The 27,297-nt window shown below is 49.0% G+C and overlaps 1 protein-coding gene across 4 annotated transcripts in view; it reads right to left on the bottom strand.

The window, feature by feature from the left end:
- The window catches only part of PCYT1A (phosphate cytidylyltransferase 1, choline, alpha), an 83,740-nt gene that overhangs the window by 53,233 nt on the left and 3,210 nt on the right, over positions 1 to 27,297 (bottom strand). For 3 of the 4 annotated variants that reach the window (XR_003858714.1, XR_003858713.1, XM_029616678.1), the window contains exons 2-3: positions 9,294 to 9,417; positions 4,681 to 4,835 (exon numbers count right to left, since the gene is read on the bottom strand). Coding sequence is in view for 2 of the 4 variants with exons in the window: in XM_029616678.1 (XP_029472538.1) it covers positions 4,681 to 4,791 (111 nt within the window). In the remaining 2 variants the exon portion in view is untranslated. The remainder of the gene's footprint in view (positions 1 to 4,680; positions 4,836 to 9,293; positions 9,418 to 27,297) is intronic. The other variant, XM_029616679.1, reaches the window with a different exon arrangement.

Here is a 27,297-nt window from a genome sequence, read left to right on the forward strand (position 1 = left end):
GCACCGCTGCGCGCGCAGCTCTATGGGATGAGAATAAGTCATGCGCATTGGCCGCTGGAATGACCTGCGTGTACCGCAGAGGGGAAGGGAAGATGGCGCCGACGACCCCTGCGTGCAAGATGGCACCCCCCTAAGGGTCTCCACATGTGTGGACCCTTGCACCGGATCGGGGCTTAGCCTAATCCAGGCTGCTCAACCTGATCGGTGCTCCCTTTATAACTTGCTGGGAGTAGAGTCGGTATGGCGATCCGAACTCTGGAGACCTGAATTAAAAGTTTCCTTCTTACCTGGTCTCGTTGCTTACCGCTTGTGCATCGGACGGTCTCCAGCTGCGGGGGGAGAGGGTTTTACCTTCACCGCCGTGCTCGGATGTGCACCCACTGCCTTTCAGCCACTCTGGGGGCTAAGTCCACACCGGGACCAAGGCACACCTCTGAGGGATATCGGAGATCACCTCAGGAATTCTCAACTGGGGGAGGGACCCTTAGGTATCACCGCAGGAGAGCGGGGCTCGATCTTCTTAAGGTAAATTTATCTTCTTGTTGCAATTTTCCTAACACTGTGCTAGTGTATGGGATAGTGTCCCCATCTGCAAGGAGACGGAGTGATACTGAGGAAGTGAGGTCAGTGCAGGGGTATAGGTACCCAGGATGACGTCAGCTTGAAATCTGACTCCGTCTCCCACCTGCTAGCAGAGGAGGAGCACATAACCCACTGGTCTGAGTCCATCTGGCTACACGCTAGGAAATAAGAAAAAGGAACAGACTGATTTTTAAAACAGACGTACTTTCCAAAATCCACAGAAAGGGATTACTGGGGTCAGTCACAGTAATATTAGAGGCGCTCGCTCTTTAAGGGGTAGTTTGCCACTGGAAAATTGTTGCAGACTGTGCTGGCATACACTCTGGCTCACGTACCAATTCCTGGACGCCAAATATACCATCAAAATACAGCTCCCAAGCACACAGCACAAAGTGCAGGGCCCCGTATAAAGCAGAGGCCTTTTCCCCAATCCTTCCCTTCATGGGTTCTTCATTCTGCTTTTATTTAAAATGTGGTAGCACACAGTAGAGGCAGTTCATGCACAATCACTGTGGATGTCCTGGTTAGGCATGTCCCGAGGACTGGGCAGAGAACCCCTGGCATCAGAGCGCTGAGATCTGGGCCACACTAGCAAGGACTGACTGGTGGAAATATCTGAACTTTATCACAAAGAGGCAACTTAATGCAAAACTCTGCTGTCCTGCAGTGCAGAGCATGACACGGTATAGCCAGTAAAACCACTCACACCCTTCAGAAAGAAGCTGGATATTATGCGGCTAAATGCTGAGGATTATTTGTATCAGTTTTACTTTGTAAACAGAGAGGAGCTGGCAGAGAATTTGGGTTCCCGCTGCCAGCTTACATGCTGCATGCTCCTGCACTACATTGTACAGAGAAGTGAGACGTGCCGTATTTATGAATGGATTGGTCAAGAAGGAACTGCACTGGAATCATCCTCACAACACGTGAAGCGAGGACAGTGACAGTGGGCCAGGGAGACCAGAGAAAGGGGAGCTTCACTCCCTCCTGCCCTGAACCCACCACCTCCACACGCTGAAGTATGTCAACCAAAGCTGCAACTGCAGGACTAGAATTATACTTATTGTTCACTGAGCAAAGAACTGCAACCGGCCTTCATCCTGTGGGTTAGTAGACAGCCAGCGAGAATGCTTTCCTGCAGATGGCACATGCAATGCATTCTGGGTCCACAGTCAATCACCGAGGGCTAATGCCAAATATTTTCAGCAATACGAAAGGTCAACGTGCCCTCAACTGCTCGTTTTTCCCAGAATTTATTTTAAGACTATTCAGATACAGTCTGGACAGAAACGTAGCTGCCTAACTTTGAAGGTCTGTGCATTAGTGCAGTTGCACTATTAAATATAGCTGGGTTCCTTAAACTTAGCCGGCTAACTTTGGGGCAGCTCTTTGGTCCAACCAGACTTAGTCAGCTTAAGTCATCTGGCTTACTGTTAGTTAGCTGGCTAAATGCTTCTGAATATTAACCTCCTCAGTAACTCAGGTAATCGGACGGTAGCATTTCACTAGCCATAGTGGATTCCACGTGGGCTGCAAGATCTTTTCTGGGTCCTTTTTACATTCTCCAACTCGGAAGATTTAAGACAAGCGTTTGAGGTTGGTCAAGTTGCACAAGTCTTGAGTCGCCATTTGCTGGAGGAGCTGCAGAAGCAGGAGGGAAACCTGTGGTGTTAAGAGTGTATGATGTGCGGGGGGGGGAGTGAGCCACCTCAGCGACAGAGCTCCGTGCAGCGGTGGAATGAGAGGGAAGCAGTTACACTCGTGCGCAGCAGGTGGCGCCAGCGTCCCTCGCTCCTAGGGAATAGATTAAAAAAAAAAAAATCTAGAAAGAGGAGGAAGCCTCAAAGCCAAGAAGCTCACTCACACTTCTGCTTTAGGAGTCTGGAGAACACCATTGCTTCTATAAAATAGAACAGTTACTTTATATAATCATTTTCAAGAAGGCTCCTCGCCCAGTAAAAATGTTGCTTTGCTAATATATAAGCTTTGGGATAACCTGCACAGAGCGGCAGTTGCTATCATAAGAAACGTGCTGGGCACGCTAGATGGACCACTTGATCTTTTTATGCCATCAGTACTATGTTACTATGTTTTTAAAGTTCTCCGTCACGGCTATTGGCTTTTAAAAGCAATTTTGCATGTGACCGTACCAGAAGACGTTATAAATAAGTGGAGTTGACAGACAAGGGATGAAGCAAATGACGGGTGCTCTGAAGCTTTCTCCAAGCCCTGTGGGAAGCACAAGGGACTGCACCAAGCAGTGCTGCGACCTGCCCCGGAAGCCAGAGGAGGTGCATGGCTCTCGCAGCTAGCCCGCTGCTACAGCTGGCAAGGGCGCGTCACTGAAACGAACCCCATTAACTACATTGGAAGTGCTTTTCACATATTCCTTATGCGGCTTCCACAGCACAAGGACTGGCACGCTGTGGCACAAACCCACTCACCTTTAGCTGACTACGCAGATCGGCCCCCACCATCCTGTGGCTCTGTGGCTCTCCCTGCTCACGTCAGAGACCCGACACTACATGATGTCAACAAGGTGGGCAGCCACAGAGCAATCGTCTCTAGGGACGTGCGTTCGTAGGGCCATTCATTTCGGCCCGCAGCTTGCGATCGGAGGGGGATGTACACAGGGGTGGGCGCCCACGTGCATGCATCCCGGCGGTTTTGCGCGCGCACATTCTAATCGCGAGATGCGCGCACCCGGGCCGAAACGAATGGCCTAAGATCCCCAAGGAATGCACATTCTCTAAGCCTGGACCTCCTTGCTTCCCTGCTCTCTCTGTCAAGATGGACGGAGGAAGAGGGAGGAGAAAGGTTGCTGCCATGGATGGAAAAAAAGAGGCAGGGGGGGGTGCACAGGCAGAAGAGAAGGCAGGAGAAAGGGAGAGCCAGATGCCAGCACCCAACAGACGCTTGTGCTCTCTGAGGCCTGAGGGGCAATCCTGGCCTCTGACTGACGAGAGAGCTGGGGGATCAGGGAGGGAGGGAGGGAGGGATACCGGGCTCTGGCCTCAGTATGTTTTTCTATTATACTCCAAGCAACTCGGCAGCATCTTGCAGCAAAGCATAAGATGTGCTGTTCTTTCTCCTGACTGGAAGCGCCCGCCATCAGCCCCCCTCCCCCCCCGATGCAGGCTAGGGCCACGGAACAGGCCCCTGCACGAGATACGCGTGCCTGTCCCTGCAGGAAGTGCCCACGACAGTAGGATATCTGCACTGCCTCGTCCCCGAGCCACGAACAGGTAACGTGGCCGAAGGCTTAGCTGGGGATCCACACGTACAAGAGGTTCTGTAGGGGGATTAACTGAATGCATGGAAATGGAAGCACACGTGCATTTCACACGACACATGTACGTTTGGCTGCATGGAAAATAGGCGTCACGGGGGTAGGGCAGGGATAGACAACATTTCAGTTTCACAAATGTGCGTGTGTGGTAAGGATGCTGCTTGTGCGCGCACACACACACACACACACACACACACACGCGCACTGGCACCATCACGTGACACTGCTTATGCGCACTCATTTACCTAGTAACACAATGATGATGGGAGAAACGGACCAGATGGCCCATCCGGCCTGCCCAGCAAGCTTCTCAGGATAGTATCTGCCGCTCCGAGCAGCCACCGCCAGGCCTTACGGTACGAGCAGCAATATTTACAATCAATCAAAACCCAAGCAACTGTCAAACCCCACAAATCACTGCCAGCAACTATTGATCCTGGGTGAGGAGCCTGCTTGACATCGCGTGCCACCGGCCTGCACACAAGCGTACGCGCCACCATCGGCTGGCGCCGCTTCCACACACATGCGGGCTTTGAGCCACAAGAACGACTATTCAGACGGAGCGCAGGCAGGTACCCGTGTGTGTGTGTGAGCGGCGGCTGAATCTGTGCAGGCGCTTTTGAAGTTAGGCAAGCTCTGGAAACTGTACCGTAATGCACCTAAAGGACTGGATTTGTAAACCAGAATGAGGGCTCCCAAGTCACAGATCCTAGAAGCAGCTCGCCAGCAGTTCACAACGCTCGTGCGTTAAAGCGCTGGAGGTGATCCTTCTTCCAAGTGCAACCCTCCCGCCACTCCCGTTTACTTACAATCATGCGGCGTGGCACTTTCCGAGGTAGTAGGCCCCCATCTGTCGTGCCGTTGGGACCATCTTTTCGTCTCTTCCTACTGTTCAGTTTGGCTGAGCTCTGGGCATCCATCTTCACGGGAAATACGGTAAAAAAATAAATCCAGACCAGGTAACCTGCACAACACAAAGAGAAAAGAAAAGCAAAGTTAATGTTTCTCACCAGAAGGTCGGCCTACGGACTCCGCTGTCCAGTAAACAAAAAAGCCACTTGTGCTTACGCCAGGGACGCTGGAATACGGAGTCATTCCTTCCACCGCTGCAAAACAGCAGTGCGCGACGGAGGCGAACAGGCAAGGCTTTCTTCCGGACTGGAGCGGGGACGCGTACCTGGATCGCAGCATTTCGAGTCCCGATTTGTAACTGCAAGCCTGCAGGATAACTATATAACCCTGCACGGGCGAGAGGTGAAGCTGGGCTCTCTTACAGAGGGTGCGGGGTGAAAGCTGCTGGGCCGCAGGCAGGGAACGCTCCCAAAGTCGCGTGCGTGATAGCCGGGCCCTGGTTTAAAAAGGGGACGCATCCAGCTGACAGGTTCGTGGACGGAAAGCTGCTGAGGCCGTGCTGCTCCTGGTGCACGGTCAACTCCAGCTCTTCCATATCGGGGTGCGGGGTTAGCGGAGTAATTTAGCGCTGGCAATTGCTGCAAAGGAGCTTTCCGCTTCATGTGCACACAATTCCCCCACTTGGGAATACGTTTCAAACAGAAAGCAGGTACAGTACTTCTTCCTGCGAGAGGCAGGGCCTGCTTTGTTCAGCACTAGAGCAGCGGGAAGAGCCTGTGGCAGGCAGCGGCTCGCTTAAATGTGCTGAGGGGGGGCAGAGAGAGCAGGAGGTGGACGAAAGAGGATGAGACGAAGCCCTGGACCCGTGAAAGGCATTGGGGGGCCGAGGTAAAACGATGGCGTTGAAAGCGGGCGCTGAGTGGTCAGCACCCGCTTTCCTGGGGGGCGCCGTGCAATATTTAAGTTATGGGTTGCGTCGTCAAGGAGGCGCTAGGGTTGCTTGCGCGCCCCCCAGCGGAAGCCCATGAGCGGCCGGCGGCACTTTTTTTTTTTTTTTAAAGATTTTGTTCCTCCTACTTATTATCACAAAGTTATTAAGTAGGAGGATGTACACAAAAGCAGTTTTTTCTGTACAACTTTTCGGAGCGCGTGGCAATTAACGCCTGCTCCAGGCAGGTGGTAACTTTTGAGCGTAAAAATATGCATCTTCGGCGCACATTTTTTTTTTTTTTGCATTACGGGTGACTGCTAATAGCCTCTGCGTGTTGATGAGCGCCATTAGTTTCGCCGCGCGTTGGACACGGGCCGTACAGGCGCTAATCCCCTTATTGCAGAAGGGGATTAGGTAGCGCCTCTGCAACCCGCATCCAACGGCGGGTTAAACAGTGCGCTCGGAGCGCGCTGTATTGCAACGGCCCCATTACCTCTATCCAATTACTTTGCTGACTTTCTGTAGCTGCCGGTATTATCTTCCATCTCTCCCTGAGCTGCCGGAAAATCCTCACTAACATCCCAGAAGCTGCTCCGTGCCTTGCAGCTGCTTCCTATGAATGCAGCTCCTCCCAAAGCCAAACTCATCAGTATATAGGAAATAGGTTTTGCTTTTCCCCCTTTACATATATATATTGGTTTTTTTTGCTTTTAAGACAAACCAATAAGCCAAAGTAAATTAATCACAGCAATCGGTTTACAATGGCAGGCAACCAGTGCAAAGGAGTCTGAATCGTGATTTCCAACATGGTACATCCAAGAGACTCCGAGCTAGAGCTGGGTACAACCAGAACCATAAAACGAGCAGAAAGCCGCCACAAAACCTGCAAGCTAATATTTATAATACTGCAATGGGTGGGAGCTGCCTCTGGATCCATGCTGCATGCCATGAGAATCTAATTATACTGTACAGCTTCCTCACAAAATGCTCCACACGCACTTGGGATGCCCATGCAGCTTATCAGGAAAAACTTTAAACTGACCCAACGGTGTACGTGGAAGAGCTATAGGAGTGCCAAGAAAGGTCAATGGCTTAATATACCTTTTATCTCATCACTGAGGAGATAGTAGTGTGAAAGGTCTTCACATCTGGCTATTCACTCTGATTAGGAATCTTCCACACAACCCATGCAAGTAGAACATTGATAAAGTATGAACACAGCACGGATAGCTGAAGAGCAATTCATCAGAGCTTCCTGCAGGTACCAAACTGATACATAGAAAGCACAAATAAAGCATATCGGCCTCACACTGATACAAGCAAAACGAGCACAACAGGGACAGCTTAACAACAGACCATCGGGCCCTCATGCAGGCATCACGCTAACAAAGCATGAAGACAGCATGGATAGCTGAACAGCAGTTCATCAGAGCTTCCTGCAGGTACCACACTGATACATGGAAAGCACAAATAAAGCATATAGGCCTCACACTGATACAAGCAAAACATGAGCACAACAGGGACAGCTTAACAACAGACCACCAGGCATCACGCTAACAAAGCATGAACACAGCACGGATAGCTGAAGAGCAGTTCATCAGAGCCCTATTGATTCACATAAAGCATGAACACAGCATGGATAGCTGAAGAGCAGACCATCAGAGCCCTATTGATTCAAATAAAGCATGAACACAGCACGGATAGCTGAAGAGCAGTTCATCAGAGCTTCCTGCAGGTACCACACTGATACATGGAAAGTACAAATAAAGCATATCGGCCTCACACTGATACAAGCAAAACATGAACACAACAGGGACGGCTTAATAACAGACCATCGGACCCTCAAGCAGGCATCACGCTAGCACAGCATGAACACAGCACAGATAGCTGAAGAGGAGTTCATCAAAGCATCCTGCAGATACCACACTGATATATGTAAAGCACAAATAAAACATATAGGGCTCACACTGATACAAGCAAAACATGAGCACAACAGGGACAGCTTAACAACAGACCATCGGACCCTCAAGCAGGCATCACGCTAACAAAGCATGAAGACAGCACGGATGGCTGAAAAGTGGATCTTCATCAGAGCGCAGCTATAAGAGATACACGTTTTCCCTAAAACCATGTCAAAACATAAGAAATAAACCACAGGGAAAATAAAATGATTGCTTACTAAACCCCAAAATGATCATAATGCAGCCATGAAACAGGCAACTGACACATTAAGGATGTCCTCCTTTCTTAATGCTAGGAAAATAACGACTTCCTCTCCAATTCTGCATGAACCTTAGTTATTAGAGATCCTTATTTATTCATATTCAGGGGTCCTTCTTCGCTATGGGGCCGAGGCAAAAAAAAAAAAAAAAAGCACGGAAAGCAGGTTCTAAAAAGTCAGCGCCTGCTTTCTTAATGTGCGCATGGCGCCCGCAAGGGAGTTACCGTGCTGTATTATAATTAGGGGATCGCGGTTACTGGCGGCCTGCCGGTTACGAACGCTGACGCCGAGTTTATTGGTGTCTGTGTTCACAACGCAGCCGGCCGGTTATGAAAACCGACGCGAGCATAACGGCGTCTGTCTTCTTAATGCGGCCGGCTGAGGTTTTGGTTTTTTAAACTTTTAAAGAAGTACAGAAAAGCAGTTTTTTCTGTACTTCTTTTCAATGCGCTGAGCTATTAATGCTGCTCCAGGCAGGCGTTAATATCTGAGCGATAAACGTGCGCCTGAGACACAGATTTATCTTTTTGCACGCGGAGTGAACGAGTAATAGTCTCATTCACGTGCATTTGCGTGCGATGAGCGCGGTCTCATTCACTCCGCGTCAGATGCAGGTTAAATAAGCGCTAATCCCCCTATTGGGCATTGTATTGCAGCGGCCCTATGTGCCTCTCCTTGAGTTGCTTTTGTGTTTACTCCCTGGACTTTCTTCTCCTCTCGTGTTGTTTTCTTTTTTTTATTGGGGGATGATGATAATGTTGCGTGCTTCTCTCTTCAGTACGTTTTGTTGGAGATATTGGCAATGTTTCTTTTTTATTTATTTAAGATTCTTCCTTTCTAGATTTGTTAGTTTCTAGTTTATTAAGTTTTATATATCGTCGTATCGGGTATGCCATCACAACGGTTTACAATATAAAAGAAATGAAATACAATTGTAAATAAATCATCAATAAAACAAATTACTGACAGTTATGTAACTATAAAATTATAAATAATACAAAACTTAAACCATAAAACGGATACAGTGTAAAATTGACAATACATATATACATATAACATAATTGGGGGAGAATATCACCGTAAACTTAAAAGGAAATTCAATATGTAGTGTAATCCCAATTAATCTATATGTATAACAATAATAAATATTGTTTTGTTTATGCAATGTTTTGCTTTAAAAATTGGGATACATATTTGTAAATGTTTTCATGATGTTATCATTGAGAAAAATTAATAAAGAATAAATTTAAAAAAAATTGACAACAATAAGAAAAATAAATGAAATAAAAAATATTAAAACTTCTAAAATGAAGGCAAGAGTTAAAAAGTCATTTTTAGTTGGGTTCTGCATACGCATGGCCAAATAGCCATGTTTTAAGTTTGGACTTGAATTTTTTAGTATCAGCTTGTAATCTCACCTCGGCTGGTAACGTAGTCCAGAGTTTGGGGCCTGCTAGCGATACTTGGCTACGGTGGGCTGGCTCCACGGAGGGAACTGTTAGTAGACCCTTATTTGCTGACCTGAGGGTCCCTTTGGGGAGTCTGTAAACGAACAGCCACATTTAACCAATCTGTTTGTTCACCATAAATACATTTATGTAAAATACAAGCTGTTTTATATTGTGAACGATATTTGACTGGCAGCCAGGGCAATGAGATTAAGATGGGTGTAACGTGGTCACATTTTCTGCTGCATTCTGCAATACTTGGACAGGGCGGATTGTGCACAGAGGAAGTCCTAGCAGCAGGGAATTACAATAATCGATGTTAGAAAAGATCAGGGATTGTAGAACTGTTCTAAAATCTTTTTTTTTCAAGTAGTGGTTTCAACCTTTGCAGAGTGAGGAGTTTATAGTAGCCTTCCTTCAATTTGGTGGAGATGTGCCTTTTAAAACTTAGATCTGTATCTAGAATTATTTCAAGGTCCCGAACAAAGATAGTCGGTTTTATCTTTGTGTTATTCTCCAATACTATTGGGGGAATTTCTCCATTTCCTTTCTAATAGTATAATTTCAGTTTTGTCCATATTTAGTACTAGTTTCATATGGGACAGGAGTTGCTTTATCGTGTTTAGATAGACTGCAATTATATTAAATGTCTTTTCAATTATATCTTCAAATAGGGACAAGGATTTGGATAAAAATTCCAACCTAGCCCAGTAAGTAGGTGACAGACCGGTAGTAAATCTACATTAAAAAGGGTGGCCGAGAGTGCAGACCACTGCGGGACCCCGGTTTCAAGGGGAATCTTTTCGGACGTTGTACTTTTTATCTTTACTTGGAATGAGCGATTACTGAGAAAGGAAGAGAACCATTTTAGTACGGTATCAGTAATTCCTATTTCAATCAAGCGGTTGCAGAGTACTGAATGATCTACTGTGTCAAAGGCTGCAGATAAATCTAAAAGCACCAAGCAGTATCGGTGCTTGTTGTCAAATCCTCTTGGCCCAGTATCTACCAGCGCAATTAGTAACGTTTCAGTATTAAAATATTTTCTAAAACCAAACGGATTTGGGAAAAGAAAGTTATTAGTTTCGAGGTGGTTTGTAAGTTGCTTCTGTATTACTTTTTCTATTAGTTTTGCGATGAACGGTAAATGAGAAATGGGCCGTAGTTATTTAATAGTGTATGATCAAGATTTGGTTTTTTTAAAACTGGTTTTGTCGTCGCACATTTAAGCACTTCTGGTAGTTTACCCTCGGTTAAAGATAAGTTAATTATAGAAGCAATAGTTGGAGCAATTACGTGGGCAATTGTCTTAAGCAAAAGGACGGGAATGGCATCAACTGGATGACGTGCCGGGTTTAGGTTTTTTATAAGGGATTCTATTTCCATTGCTGAGGTTCTTTCAAATGTACTCCATTTATTCCCTTCCTTAGATTTCATTTTTATTTCTTGTTTTGATACCGATGAAATATTAGAGATTAAGCTATCGATTTTATTTTTAAAGAAGGAAGCTATTTCGTTGCATTTATCTTCTTGTAGTGAGCTGTCAACCTGAGTCGGGGATTTTGTTAGATTTTTTTTTTTAACTATGGTAAAAAGCGTTCTTGGGTTGTGGCAGAATTTTTTCCATGAAATATTCCTTTTTGTGCGGCATCTATGCTTTTCTTGTAGTGACTAAGGGCGGTACGGTAGATTCCTAATGTCTGTGAATTCTTGTTTTTTCTCCAATCTTTCTCTTACTTCCTCAGAGATCTTTTAGCCATCTTCATGGCCTTGTTATACCAAGGGTTATGGGGTTTGTTTTTGAAGGTTTAATGGTTTTCGTTCTCACAGGACAAAATTTGTCAACGATATTTGTTGATTCCTGCAGCCATGTACAAGTGGCATCTGTACTATCATCTAAATTAATGTGCTGCGTTAGATATTTGAATTCTCTATGGAGATCCTCAGTCTTGATCCGAGGTCGAAAAGTTCTAAGGGTTGTATATTAAGAAGTGATCTGTAACTGTTGAAGCATAGGAAAATTATGTTTCTTACCTGATAATTTTCGTTCCTGTAGTACCAAGGATCAGTCCAGACTGCTGGGTTATGTCTCCCCTCCAGCAGATGGAGTCAGAGAGAAAAGTGAACGCACCCCCCAGATATACTGGTGTGCCACCTGCTGTCCTTCAGTATAATGGATAACAAAGCAGAAGAAGAAAAGAACTCCTCCGCACCCGTAGCCAAAGAACCATTGCAACTGTCTAGCTCAAGTAGTAAGTAAGGTAAAAAACAGTAAAAGGCAAACTAAGGGAACGCAATGCGCCAACGAAGCGAACAACAAATCTGCAGTCCGAAGACATTCTGTCCCCAAAAAAGACATGAGGAAAATTTCACTTACCATGTTCAAACCAGAAGTGTGATAGAAAACGGGATTCGAGCGGAGTCTCCTGCACAATATAGGGCGGGCGTCTGGACTGATCCTTGGTACTACAGGAACGAAAATTATCAGGTAAGAAACATAATTTTCCTTTCCCTGTACGTACCAGGATCAGTCCAGACTGCTGGGATGTACCCAAGCCGCCTCAAATGGGATGGGACCCCGAGAGTCCCGCTCGAATCACACTGCTGCCAAAAGAATCCGCCGACGGCCCCCGAACATCTACCCGATAATGTCGGGCAAAAGTATGCAACGACTTCCAAGTGGCCGCCCTGCAAATCTCCTGGCTAGAGACCAGAGTACTCTCAGCCCAGGAAGACGCCTGCGAACGGAGAGAGTGAGCTTTAAGCCCGTCTGGAACGGACTTACCACACCCAATGTAAGTGGCCGCTATTGCGCTCTTCAGCCATCGGGCAATAGTTGCTTTAGAGGCCTGTAAACCCTTTTTGGCCCCCTGCCACAACACGAACAGATGATCCGACCGCCGAAAAGCATTGGTGACCTCCAAATAATGCAAAAGTACTCGACGAACATCCAAACGCTTCAAGTCGGAACCATGAGAAGCCCGCAGCTCCGTCTCCGAGAACGACGGCAAGTCCACGGACTGATTGACGTGAAAAGCCGATACGACCTTAGGCAAGAACGAAGGGACCGTACGTAACGAGACCCCGGAATCAGAGATACGCAAGAACGGATCCCTGCACGAGAGTGCCTGTAGCTCCGACACCCGACGCGCGGACGCTATGGCCACTAAAAACACTGTCTTGAGGGTGAGATCCTTTAAGGTGGCTCGCTTCAGCGGCTCAAATGGCGCGACGGTGAGGCCCTTGAGTACCAAATTCAGGTTCCAGGAAGGACAAGGGGCTCTGAGAGGAGGACGCAAATTTCGAACACCGCGTAAGAATCGGGACACATCCGGATGACACGCGAGAGAGGAGCCGTCAATCTTTCCCCTCAAACAACCCAGAGCCGCCACCTGGGCTCTCAGCGAACTGTAAGCTAACCCCTTCTTCAGACCATCCTGAAGAAAAGTAAGGATGTCCGCAATGACCGCACGACGAGGCTGAACTTGGGCGGCCGCGCACCAGGAATCAAAAACTTTCCACACCCTGGCATAAGCAAGCGTGGTAGAGGGTCTCCGCGCGCGAAGCAAGGTAGAAATTACCGGTTCAGAATAACCTTTCTTTCTCAAGCGCCTCCGTTCATAAGCCAAGCCGCCAGACAAAAGCGATCCGCCTGATCGAAAAATACTGGTCCTTGATGAAGAAGGTTCGGAAGGTGGCCCAACCGTAAAGGCCCGTCTCTGGCTATATTGATGAGGTCGGCAAACCATGGTCTTCTCGGCCACTCGGGAGCCACGAGAATCACTGGACCCCGATGGGATTCGAGACGCCTTAACACCTTGCCGACCAAGGGCCAGGGGGGAAACACATATAGGAGGATGTGATAAGGCCATGGAATCGCTAGAGCATCCACCCCCTCCGATCCGTGTTCTCGCCTCCGGCTGAAAAAACGCGCTGCCTTGGCGTTGAGCCGAGTTGCCATCAGGTCCATTCGCGGCACCCCCCATCGCCGGGTGATGAGACTCATCGCCTGATCCGAGAGCTCCCATTCCCCGGGATCCAAGTGCTGACGACTGAGATAATCCGCTTGCACGTTGTCTACGCCTGCGATGTGAGTGGCCGCGATGCGGGCGAGGTGGCGCTCCGCCCAGGTCATTAACAAAGACGCCTCGACCGCCACCTGCTGACTTCTCGTGCCGCCCTGGCGATTTATGTATGCTACCGTGGTGGCGTTGTCTGTGAGGACCCGAACTGCCCGTCCCTGTACCAAGGGCAGAAGCTGACGCAAGGCGAGACGGACCGCCCTGGTCTCCAGACGGTTGATGGACCACGATGCTTGGCGAGGGGTCCACGAACCTTGTACCGCCCGTGATTGACAGACCGCTCCCCAACCGGTCAGACTGGCATCCGTCGTCACTATGACCCAATTGGGGGGCTCGAGGTCCACTCCTTGTAGCAGATTGTCCGGGACCAACCACCACGCTAAGCTGGATCGCGCCGGCTCCAACAGAGGTAACTGTACTCCGTAATCCTCGGATTTCTGATCCCAGCGCGAAAGGAGAGCCCTTTGCAACGGCCGCATATGAGCAAAAGCCCACGGTACCATCTCCAGAGTAGACACCATATGTCCAATGACCTGCATATAATCCCAGGCTGTGGGCAAGTGGAGACCCAGAAGCCTCCGCACCTGACACATCAGATGCTCCATCCTCTGCCGAGTCAGGAATACCTTGCCCACCAGGGTATCGAAACGCGCTCCCAAAAATTCCAACCGCTGACTTGGAATTAGCTGGCTCTTTGCAAAGTTGACCACCCAGCCTAGCGACTGAAGTTGCTGTACCACCAACTGGACCGCCCGGTTGCAGTCGCACTCCGATTTCGCCCGTATAAGCCAATCGTCCAGGTAGGGATGTACCAATACCCCTTGACGTCGCAGGGAGGCTGCAACTACCACAAGAACCTTGGTGAACACTCTCGGAGCCGTAGCCAGGCCGAATGGAAGGGCGCAAAACTGGTAATGTTCTCCCAACACCATGAATCTCAGATATCTCTGATGCCTTTCCCGGATTCCGATGTGGAGATACGCCTCGGCTAGATCCAAAGAAGCCAAAAATTCTCCCTTGTGGACGGCCGCAATAACAGACCGTAGAGTTTCCATGCGAAACCGGGGAACGCGTAACGCCTTGTTTACTCGCTTCAAATCCAGAATAGGACGGAAGGTACCTTCCTTCTTTGGGACTAGGAAATAAATGGAATAGCGGCCCGTTCTTGTCTCGTCCGAGGGAACGGGGAGCACCGCTCCGAGGGCCCGTAAGTGGTTTACCGTCTGAGCTATAACCAGTTGCTTTTCTCGAGGTCCACAAGGAGATATCATAAAAAAGTCCCGGAGGGGCCGAGCAAAGTCCAACTCGTAACCGTAGCGCACCACGTCGAGAACTCACTGATCGGACGTGATTTTGACCCACTCCTCCCAAAACAGGGACAAACGACCTCCGATGCGGGGGAAGGAGGAGTGGGCCAGCGCGCCTTCATTGGGGCGGTTTTCCGGGGGCCGGTTGCTGGGAGGCTCCCAATCGCTGCAGTCGCCTGCCACGAAAGGAAGAAGACCAAGGAGACCACGTCTGCGACCTCGGGCCTTGCTGTTTCTGCGAAAAGGAACCACCCCTTCCGGAGCGAAATCTGCGCTGCCCACTGAACCGGGATCGCGCATTCCCGAAAGGACGAAACTGACGGGGCTTGTCCTCCGGCAATTTATATATCTTATTATCCCCTAAGTCTTTGATGAGTTGGTCCAATTCCTCACCAAACAATAACTTCCCCTTGAAGGGGAAAGCGGCTAGCCGTGACTTAGACGAGGCGTCCGCCGACCAACGGCGAAGCCAAAGCAATCGTCGCGCCGCGACCGCTGAGGACATAGTACGGGCAGAGGTTCGCAACAAATCATACAAGGCGTCCGCTGTGTAAGCCACCGCCGCCTCCACACAGTTAGCCTGCTCCGCCTCGGCAGGTGGGAGCTCCTGTGTGGTGAGCAATTGCTGAACCCAGCGGAGAGTGGCCCTCTGCACCATACTGCTGCAAGCTGCCGCACGTACCCCCAGGGCCGCTACTTCAAACATGCGCTTCAGGAGAACCTCTAACTTTCTATCCTGAAGATCCTTCAACGCTACGCCTCCCGTGACCGGAATGGTAGTATGTTTCACCACAGCGGTGACTGCCGAATCCACGGCGGGAACCTTAAAAATTTCCAAAGACTGTGAGGGCAGAGGGTACAGCTTATTCATCGCCCTGCTAACACGCAGGGATGCCTCTGGAACCTCCCATTCTTTAGATACCAGCTGTACCACCTTGGGATGTAAGGGAAAAGTTTGCGGGGGGGACCTTAAACCCGCCATTGCTACATCCCCCGTAGAAGTATCTGTCTCTTGCTGCGGGGCGGGAATCTCTAATTCCTTTAACACATGCTGGATGAGAAAATTAAGCTCATCCTTGCCAAACAGGCGCAAAATTTCGGGGTCATCCCCCTCGAGCGCCTCCTGTGGTTCCGAGACCCCTGCCGCAGCAGCATCTGGGGAGTCCTGGTCGACATCCAGTCTTCCTGGATCACAGGTGTCCCCTAAAGATATATCGCCCGCTCCCCCTGAAGTCCCCGCTTTTCTAGTCACCCCCGACATGCCTGTGACCCTAGGAACCTTCGCGGGGGGGGGGGTCATCCGGCTCCCAGCCTGCCTCAGCTTCTAAGAATGCCCGATGCATTAAAAGTACAAATTTTGAGGAAAAAGGGACCCTCTGTTTAGTGGAGCCCGAAGGGGGAGGGGCCGGAGGACCATTTGGGTCATTTCCACTGCGCGGGCTCAACTCGGGCGGCGAGAGAGGAGAGGAACCCTCATCCTCCGATTCAATCTCAGCAGGCTGCCGCGCGCCTAAAATGGCCGCCGCCCTCTCACAAGGAGGCGGGGCCGCCGGCCGCGTGGCAGCCGGCCTCCCCTGCCGTGCCGAAGAAGACAGGATCGTGCCGCTGCGGGCAGCACTCGGCCCCCGGGAGGGTCCCTCGCCCCCGGGAATACAACGGGAGCAGAGACCCTCCCTGGAGAGTCGCGCCCCCGCCCTGCCACAGGCCGTGCAGGCCGAAGATCGCGGCATCCGGAGATCAGGACCGAAGACGCGCCGAGGGTAAGTTTGCAAACTGAATAGAAAAAGCGCGCCAAACCGAAGCTCAGAAAATCGCCGGGTGAATCAAAATCCACGCCCTCCGGAGTCCCTGGTAAGCGCGACAGGCTAGGGCATAAAACCGAGTACTGCCTGCAACCAGCAGGACTTAAGTGCTCGCGACAGATTAACCTTTTTTTTTTTTTTCTTAAATTTGAGAAAAGCCCTCTTTCAGTTTCCACTTTCTAGTCACCCCGGCAAACGGGGGGGGGGGAGGGTGACCGGCCCACCGGTGAACTCTCCCCCGATACCAAAGGGACAGTTAATCCGGGAAATAGGGAGAGCAAAGCTCTCCACGCCTGCCTGAATACTGAGCCAAACAGAGCACCACTGAGAAATTAATAACACCCAAGAAATACACAATCTTTTTTTTTTTTTTTTTTTTTTTTTAAACTAGGGAAAAACCCCAGTTGAGCTAGACAGTGTAGATAGTGTAGGCAGAAAAAGAGAAGAAAACACCTGAAAGAATTTAGTCAGGACAAACCGCAGGTTATGTCTCTCATCTGCTGGAGTCAGAGGAAATACTGAAGGACAGCAGGTGGCACACCAGTATATCTGGGGGGTGCGTTCACTTTTCTCTCTGACTCCATCTGCTGGAGGGGAGACATAACCCAGCAGTCTGGACTGATCCTGGTACGTACAGGGAATGCACATATTTAAGTTGATGAATATTAAGTCGAGTGAATGTCCGGCTTTGTGAGTAGGTACTGATGTGATTAATTCAAACCCAAGTGCTGATAAAGATTCGAGGAGGGTATAACACGAGATGGATAGTGGCTTGGCATCCATATGTAAACTGAAATCATCTAGGATAATTGAAGGTTTGTTTGGATTCCAAGTTATCGCGAAAAATTGTATTATTGGAGAGATGTTCTGGTCAAGTAACCCTGGTGGGCAGTACAATAAGCAGATTTGCAATTCCCCTGCTTTGAAAAATGTTACTTCGTAAGGTTGACTAATGTTTGCAGGTGACATTTTCAATTTAAACTGTTTTTTGCCATTAGCATTAAGCCACCACCTCTACGTTGTGGTCGTGGGATTGTAAAAGCACCATAATTATTATTTACCAATATCCTCATATTGCCTTTACAAAGATTTATGATGCTTTGCACATTTAAAATTGCACAAATGAAAAGTATAAACAAAAAAAGTGTGCTCTGGGTGCCTGGACATGAGCAAGAGTGGACCAAGGTATGAGAAATAGTTTTAATATTCCAGCAGCCCACCACATAAAAGGCAGTGCCTGAGGTGGGGGTTTTGCTGCTAAATCAGTCCACAGGTCCAGCCCAATTAACTCGGAAGGGAACCGGTCTGCCTCCAGCGCCCCCAGCTGGAGGTCCGTGGTACGACAGGGAGACCCCGAGGGCTCGGCACTCGTCCGCTGGCTTTTTCAAGGCTTGGGCTCTCTTTGCCTGGTGATACTAATGAAAGGGTTGTGCTCCCACTTGTAACCGACTTTGCCTCTTGCCCTGAACAGGAAGCATTTTCTGGTTTAAAGCGTGGCGCCAGACTGTGTCACTGGCAAGCTATCTAACCCCCAGATCAAACAGCGAAATGGAAACTTAGCTGATCACATGCAACTTCCCTTCTCTGCTCCCACGACGACATGGCTGGAAGTAGAAATCTGCTTTTATTCCATCGCCACACTCTCAAAAGAATAAGAAAGCTTCAGGTAACAGCTAAACTGTCAACAGGAAACACATTTTAACAGCAATTTTTTGTGCTCTATTTCAGCTTCCTCCACAGCACAGAGAGCCACTACCTGCCGGGGCCACGCAAAAGTGCCACTGTCAGCGGGAACGTGACGCTTTACCAGGTGCCCACCTCGGCTGTCAGTCGAACAAGGGACCACCAAGAACACAGGCTCTGGAGCCGGGTCTGTCCCACAAAGCCAGCAGAGCCTTTCGCGGGGGAAATGGAGAGCGACTGTGAAGGACAAGGCTGCATCACTCCATTGCTCTTGGGGAACCTGCTCATCCGGGCATCCACAGCAAAGGAGCGCAAGGTTTATCACTCGCCTTTCCAAAGTCTGCTCAAGGAGGACTGCAACCATGCAAGCAAACCAGCAAACACCCAATGAGCAAGGACCATTTCATAACACACAAACCGGCACAATCAAAACATACGCGCATAGCTAAAAACATAACAGTACGTTCAGCAGCTAGCAAACCGAGGTACAGACAGGGAACTGGAACAGTCGTTGGCAAAAGCTACGTGAACAGACTAAACCAGACTGAATGTAATCAGCTAGGGGGCGAGGCAGCACTTGGAGAAGTCCCTTTTGTGGCCATTAATCACGGGGATCGGAGAGATGTATTCTATCACCGAACGGAAGATACGGGATGGAAAGCCCATTCAGTGAGAACAGGGCAACACACAGCAGCTGCCACCGAAAGCACTGGTGTAACGTTTTAAAAGGAGCTCCGAAAAATGCCAACTGCCGCCCCCTTCTCTCGGAGAGAGCTTGGCTTCTGCGGCTATTCGAATTCGACGCCACGTTCCGGACACGGGTTAGCCAGGCGCATTACAGAAACCTCCCCGCCCACGACACTGCCGTGGCAGGAGGTCCCGGTCCAGAGACTCTGGCTGCTTGCTCTGCAGCAGCTCGCCCCAGCCCCCTAAGGAAAGCGGCAGGAGGAGGCCCTGCTGGCCGGCACCCAACAGGCAATACCTGACAGGCCGGTGCAGGAATGCACTCGTGCCACTGCCTCCCAGCTATGACGGGAAGCTACCGGTGCCTAACCTGTGGAGAAAGATTCATGGGGGCCCAGCCCTGAGCAGCAGGAAACTGCCAAGCGAATAAACACATTTAGAGTAAGAACCGAAATCTGAGGAGCGCGATCCTTTTCTGCTGTGTTATTTGGAACCCGGCTATTCCGGTTTGAATGGCTTCAGCTTTCTATGGGCAGGCCCTCTCTCTTCTCGTCAGAAACCTGCCCTCCTGCCACAGGCCAGCGCCTCTTTCTACTGCTTCCGTAAAACAAACGTGCGAAGGAGAACACCGGCCACTTCTTTGGACCCGCTCAAGTCTGGAGTCCCGGGCCTTCACATTCACACCCAAGGTGGGGATTATTCCCCTCCCCCCCCAACCTCCGCAAGCATCCCGAGGCAGGTCACGGGGCCAGGGGCCACGCACTGCGCCCCTTTCTGGAATGCTGCATCGGTGGGGCCCCCCCAAACCTGCCCACCAGGTTTCCCCCTCCCGAGCGGCCGTGAAAGCTGCCCCTGCAGGCGCCAGGGACCTCGCACAGAGCGGCACTGCCGAGGCACCTTTTGAACTTTACCATAGAACAGAAAGTTTTAAAAACTTTTTTCTAGATGCTTTACAAGTTTAGAGTTCTTTACTATTTCAGAAACATCTCCATGGCCCTGTTGGAATGGTCCAAGCTCTATTCAATGAGCAATCAGTGGCTTTCTGATTCAGCTTGGCCTCACGCTCTTACAGCCCCTCAGAAGGCCCCACTCCATGATGAGAGTGCCAGAGCAGACGTGCACAGGCCCTGGTGTCGCCTTTATTCCCCCTCACATGTAATGCCTTGTCCTGTGCGATGCGGCCTGTACAAGGCTGCCTAGCATGGCCAGGTTGCAGTGAGATGAAATAAGCGACGGAAAACGGGCAACTGAGTGAAGCTTGCAATTCCCCACTTGGTGTTTCTCTGTCGGGCCTCGGCAGCAAGCCCGGAAAACACAGCCATGGGCCGGCGCTCCGAGACTTGGCATCTTGCCTGCCGGAAGAGACACCTGGTGCAGCTGAAGGAAAAGTGGGAATATCACGCAAGACCTGAGAGCCCACCCAGCCGTGTTATCAGCAAGGCCACAGGTAAAGGTGGGGGATGGGAGAGAACGAAGCACCAGAACTCACCAAAGGGCTGATGTAATAAAGCCCGTGCTACAATATGAGTTAGATTTTACTGTGGGTTTTTAATTTAGCGCCTGGTGTGGTGCGCTGAGTGGGCTTCACTCCCTCTGCTCCCAAGCATGACGAACCCCCTTAAAACATTCCAGGCCAGGTGGTGCCACACAGGGCAAGGCCGAGTCGGCCCAACGGACATCTCCCCCTCACCCTGGGACCAGTTAGAGAAACAGCCCTGCCAAAGGAGGGGGAGTTCTCTCCCACTGGGGGTTCCAGAGGTGGGATGTCTGCTGGACTGGATTTCCTGTGGAGGGAGGGTAGGGCCCTGAATTATTTTTAAGGTTGCTTGGGACTAGCCCGGCCTTCCCATCTGAGTGGGGTTTGGGTGCCCTCTGACTAGGAGTTAAATTTTCCCAGAGCAAAAGGCAGGCAGCCTCCGTGCTTTAGGCTCGTCACCATGCTAGCAGCACGACACGGGCTTTTCCTGTGCTAAAACCCCTGTAACATACTGAGCTTAGGCTGGCACCGAAAAACCTACACTAAAACCCCACGGCAGGGTCAGCACCGGCTTATTCCATCGGATCCAAAGTCCATCACTGAGCAGCGTGCGAGAGCAGAGACAAATCAAGCCTATTCTTTTGCAGCAGTCCGTTGAGGGATCCGGCTGAACTCACGGTCGCTTTTAAATTCCTGACATAAACTGCTAGTGCAATCCTCCCGGGAGAAAGTTGCCGTGCAGACGTAGCCCGTGCACGGAGAGCCTCAATGGGAAGTTGAGGAGGCAGCTGCTTCTCTGATGTAACTAGCCTGCCTGGCTTCTTACGCTTCAGACGGAGCAGTGCATGACGAAACGGCCCGACCCAGCTCCGGCTTCTGAGAAGGTCTCCATCAAACGCTTACGGGGACAAAGGTCAGAGTCCAAAGGCAAAGCGCTGCCGACGAACAAGCTTCAAAGTGCTCTCCCGAGCAAAGCTCAAAGGACACGTAACAACAGCTACAGGTGGCATTAAAGCAACCTACAGCAGCACTGTGAATGCATCCCAAAATAGCCCACGCTGCGCTTTAACCCCCTCGATTAGCAGCCGATGAAATTAAATAAGCACCCAGCACACACACACCCCCCCCCCCCTTTCAGGCTTTACCTTTAAAGTTTGCACATTTCCTGCAGGGCTGGGGATGATGCATGTGAAATGCATTCCGCCTTCCAGGCACTTCACAGTGGATTACATTCAGCTACTGTAAGGTGCGTCCCCGTCCCCAGAGGATGGAGCGACTTGCCCGGGATCGCAAGGAACAGCAGCAGACTCGCGGCCTGCAGCTCCTCACCACTAGGCTGCCAGCTTTGTGACGTCGCACTATCCTCCAAAATCCCCGCTAAAGCACGGGACAGATTTAGCCGCGGCTGACCTGGGGGCCTGGCTCGACCCCTGGGGTGGGGGGGATGCTGTGGAGGGGGGGAGCCAAGAACCCTGCCGGTGGCAGGATTTGTTGCCCGTGATCGCAAGGTTCGGTACGGATCCCTGGTGCACGCTACCGGTCCAGGGGGACATAAAAACAGGGGACAAATATCCCCAGGTAGCAGCAAATGAATTCTCGTTGGCACCTGATCCCAGCCCTGGTTCCTACTGAGCTGGAAGTGGAAAGCAGCAGGTGGGTGGAAAAAAAAAGAGAGGAAGAGTCATATTCTACCAATGACAGCAGCTCTGCAATGCTCATTCACATGTTAAGGAATAGTTTAAAATTCATTTTCGATTTGTTTCGCTTTACAATGAACAGCAGGGAACCCTGGGAATAGTGCAACATCAGCAACTTTAAGGCACAGCCTGCTGAAACCTAAAATGGCAATGCCCAGCCCTGCCAAAAAATGTGCCAACTCTATAGAAACCGAGGTGACAAATTCGAACGAGCTCCAGAGCAGGACGGTGCGGAAAGCGACCACACCTAAAGCAAAACGCTGGCCACAGAAGCTCCAGCCCAGGAAAGTTCTCTCCGAGACCCGGGATACACAGTTAGGGAGAGGCGAGGTGCCTAAACTTTGCCACTTGCCGTCTGCCCAGGCTGGGTCAGAACAGAGAAGCCACTGCTGCCTCCTCCAGCCGACCTGTGAGCAGCAAAGGCTCAGGGACAGGCGCAGCCAAGGGAGTAAGACCAATGCTCAAATCATCCTCACCCTGCGCAGAGCCTGCCACTATATCTGCTGTAACAGAAATACGCAGATGGAGGCGACAGAAAGCACGGCCGCACCTATCCCAAGGCGGCAAAACCCACAGGGGCCGCCCTGGCGCACATCTCTTTTGCCGACCTCTTCACATTCCCAAACCGACCGGCAGGTTCCACTCGCAGCTTCGTCCGATTCGACTTCTGAACGAATCAGGGCCTGCTTTTTGCTGCACTCGGGGGGAGCTGTTTTCAGAAAGCTCACGACTCTCATCTCCCTTTGGTAAAGAGATTTTGTTAACGAGTAAGGCAAGAGCAACTAGCAAACCTTTCCTCTCCAACGAGAGATAAAGCCAAACGCCCCTGAAGTAGAGTCAACATGATCGCGTGTCCCTTTCCCCATCGCTTGTGTTTGCGTTTCTCGTTCCTGGAAAGGTAAGGCTCGTTTGAGCTCTGCGTACGTGGTGCTCACAGTTCTCCGTTGCACATGATCAGGGCCGCGGAAATACCCTATAGCTAGGCTTCCCCTTAAGTCCAGTGGACCTTCACCTTACACTTTCCCCCTTCTTGTGGGGTGTGGCTTTATCATCAGATGCAAGGGAGCCATTTCTCACCCAAAACAGTCAAGCCCTTTGGCACTTTCTAGAATAACTGTATCTGGACAGAAGAGGCCATCCCAAAGAATTCAGGAGCTGTGCTAGAGGAGCTCCACAGCTTACAGGCACAGGATGTCATTCCTTACCAAAAGAGAAGCTCCTGGGGAGGAAGCGCTCGGCTCACACACCTTCTCAGCTGGAAACCCAGCCAAGGTTCATGTTTCATTTAAAGGGAACTTGCTGGATCAACACTTCAGGGAGTGGCAGAGTTCTCCAGCGAAGACCTCAATGGCAGGCAGCCAGACGGGGCAGGGCCGGGCTGACCCGCCTCTGAAACAGGAGATTTCACCTCCCCCGACTGCTCCTTTTGGCTCCATTTACAGAGGCAAGACGACCCCCAAATCTCCCCATCGGTTTTTCCTTTTTACTTTGTGCAATCCAGCCACGTCACGCCTGTACCTTACTCGGAAGACAGACAGCGCCTCCGACTATTGTAGTAACTGAACCCAAAGACGCCGGGGCAATTCTGCAGGCCTCTACCGCGTGCCAAAAACGTACTACAGAGCTACAGATTTCTGCAGTGGTTCCCGGCAACATTTAGTTATCTTAAAAAAAAAAATCAGACCAATATGATCGTATCTGCCCAGGACTGAGCTAGCAACAGTAAGCCACGCTCTAGTAATGGGCAGCCTGGACTAACAGACGCGTTTATTACCTTTTCAATTTGGATTTCACTCAAAGGGAATATGAGCTTACAAACAAGGTCAGCAGCAAAATCACACAGCACAGTCTGACACAATAAGGTGCACCTGAAGGCCTAACTAAATAGATCAAAATCCCGACTAAGCTCTGACCGCTTTAACTAGTAAATAGCGTCCTAGAAAACTCTGTATTGTAGCAGCACATTTAAGGCAAGTCAAGGTGAAATGCCAGGCAGTTCCCCATAGTCAGCTTAGCAGCTTTGGGTTCAAGATGTATTTAGTATTAAAGGCTTGATTTGACTTCCTGAAACGGGAGTAGTCGTGTATTTACTGGCACTCTTCCTGCAGGGCATTCCTTAGGGCAAGTACTGCTCCCGTGAAGGATCCGTTGCGTGCATCTGCTCTTCTGATTTCTTTTGTTGAATGAATTGCTGCAGAGGCTCCGTGTGAGAGTGGTATGGAAGGCATGTACGAGAAGGTCTCCTCTTACAGGCTCGTACATCAGTCTCGAGAATTTTTTATTTCATTCTGTATAGCACCGGCAGTGTAGCACAGGTGTGATGTGGTCGCGCAGTTTGCATCCTTCTGTAGTCGTGCAGCGGAGTGTTACGTTACCTGGAGTTTGTGGGGGGCTTTATCTGTTAGATCCATGTACAATGCACTGCAGTAGTCCAGCCGTGGCCCGAGTAGATCTGTCTTCTCGGGTTACCTAACTGGACGAGGCGGCTCTGTACTGTTGTCTGGATTTGTGCAAGCACGGTAAGTTCCAAGTCCAGCAGGATCGGATTTCTAGTGGCAGCTTAGAGGCTCCGAATTGGATTTTCAGGTCTCTATCAAGGACTGCCACAGAGCTCATTAAGTTGTTTGTAGCTGGTTTTGAATACAGTGGTCAGGATCTTGGTTGGTGCTGAGGCCAGGAACCGATTGAGGCTGATTCTGAGGGAGCTGCATTGGGCTCCCTGTAGCATGGAGAATTAAATTCGAGTTATTGCAATTTGTCCATAAATGTATACATCAGACAGAGCCAATTATATCTTTAGGAGCTTTTGCTTCCTAATGTACCGGCATGAGTTCTATGGTCATTGCAGCAAGCTTTGATCCAAGAGCTGTCACTTGTGCAGATTAAATTAGAAATCACTCAGTGAACAGCATTTGGTTATGCTTCTCTCGTTACGTGGAACATGGTCTCATGGGATACAGCAAGAAAGTAAAAACCTTGGTTATATGAGCAAGCATTTCCTGGCTCTAAGGATTAGGACTGATAGTTTTTGTAAGCTCTGAAAATGAAGCTATGAAAACAGAGGCTGGCAGGCAGAGGAAACTGGAGAGGGATGGGTATTGTATCTGTATTTCAACATAAGTGACAGAGAAGAATATGAAACCTAGGTTTGTACTCGAGTTACCGAGTTTTAATAATCTGGGAGGATGCTTTTGTGTATAGAGAGTAGCTTTTAAACAGTCTCTCATGAGCACATGGTTTGGAGTAGGGAATCCACAAAGGATGGCATTAAAAAAGGGAATTCAGAGCACCCTGACCATTGGGATATGGAAAAAGCAGATTCTAAATGACCTAAACCAACAGTAAGCAGGTTACGAAAAAGACAGAAAAGGTGTCTGCATGCAGATGCCAGAAGTCTATACAATAAGAAAGAGTCAGAGTATATGAAACTAGATGACAATATTAACAGAATAAGCATCTCAGAGACCTGATTAAAAAAAAAAGAATGGACACAGTCATACCAGGGTACAAAATATATTGAAATGACAGAGAAGATAGGTGGTGTGTGTCCCTGTATATTAAGGATTCCATAGAGTCAAGCAGCGTACAGATTCTGCACAAAACAAATTGCTCCCTGGAATCTCTCTGGCTATAAATTGCATGTGTGATGTGGAAAAGTACAACAGTGGGGGGTTTACTACCATCCCACCCCATCCAAGATGGGGAAACAGACTGTGAAATGCTACTGGCGATTAGAGCAAGTAATAAAGGTGGAAACACAACCGTAATGGGAGCTTTCAATTAAAAGTGACCCAAATGAAGTGCATGAAATGCAAGTTTGACTTGTGAGCACTGGGTGGTATGATGGTCCTTAAATTCCTAAAGTAAATTTTGATAAGCACAGCGTAAAAGGTTTTTCAATTCTTTAAAACACCACGTATTTCAATTTAGCTTTCAATTACTCCAATATCGTTTGGGTGAATGTCTAGTCAGGGAAGTTCATTTCTTTATTTGATTGCTTCACATAGAGCAATTGGTCCTAGAACCAAAAGAGGGTAGGATACTTTACATCTAGCTCTCAGTGAAATGCTGGATCTAGTGCAAAAAATGGTGGCGGAGCTGCACAGAAACAGTGACCATAATGCAGTCAAATTTCAGATAATCACTGAAGGGAAAATAATAAATAGAACCACTGCTGTTACATGACTTTAAAAAGGGCGTCTATGAAAACATTAGGAGACTAGTTAGAAGTAAACTCAAAGGAGTAGTTACAAGGATAAAAGTCGGTGTGAGGTGTGGGTACCACCTTGGAGGCCAAGATGAAATGCATTCATCAAATTAAAAAAGATTGAAAGAAGCACAAAACTCACATAATGGTTAAATGTTGCTGTGGCCAAGGCTATTAAAGTCAAAAAGGCAGCTTAAAAACAAAAACGGAAAGCAGGACCTAAAGAAGAAAGTAGGAAGATGAATAAGCACCGGCAAGTTAGATGTAAAACACGAATTGAAAAAAAACAGGCCAAGAGAGAATTTGAGAGACTTGCCATGGAGCAAAAAACTAATAAAAGCTTTTTTCAAGTACGTTAAAACCAGGCAACCTGTGAAGGAGCCAGCCGAGGGTAAAAGGAGCACGGAGGGAGGGATAAGGCTAGAGCCGAAAACCCGAATGAGTTCTTTCCGCCAGTCTTTGTTACGGATATACTCACCGGTATAAATAAACTGGCAAAAAACAAGGTCCTGTGTAAATAACCCCCAAAAAATATCAAAACACCCCTAGAAAACTTTACACACGCATAGTAACCTCACCTAAATATTTTACAGAGCAAAACATTGCTATTCTAGTTTGATGGCTTGTTACTCAAATATAGCAAAAACATTTTAAATTGTATCAACATGAATATTTCTTAAATCTTTAGAAACGTGGGAAAAAAAGCTACTTCATATGACCATAAAGCTACCATAAGGGTTAGCTTAAAATATTTAATCATTAGTGGCAAAAGCCACCCTCCATCCACTGTTGTGATTAAAATAACACGGATTAAACACCTCTATGATGGAAGCACATAAAAAGTTCTTATGAATGAAATGTCACTCTTCTATATCAAAGTGTAAATTCCCTTGGGTATGAAAACCCAACGTGCCAGCAAATTAAACTTTGTTTTCTATTACAGACTTAATTGTCCCGGTGCAGACTTCCCAGTGGGCGAGATTTTTATGCAGGCTCAAAGCTCCATGAAGTCTTGATTTGTATCCAAAAACTAAA

This window comes from Rhinatrema bivittatum, chromosome 9 (genome assembly GCF_901001135.1).
Source record: "Rhinatrema bivittatum chromosome 9, aRhiBiv1.1, whole genome shotgun sequence".
NCBI classification, from domain to species: domain Eukaryota; kingdom Metazoa; phylum Chordata; class Amphibia; order Gymnophiona; family Rhinatrematidae; genus Rhinatrema; species Rhinatrema bivittatum.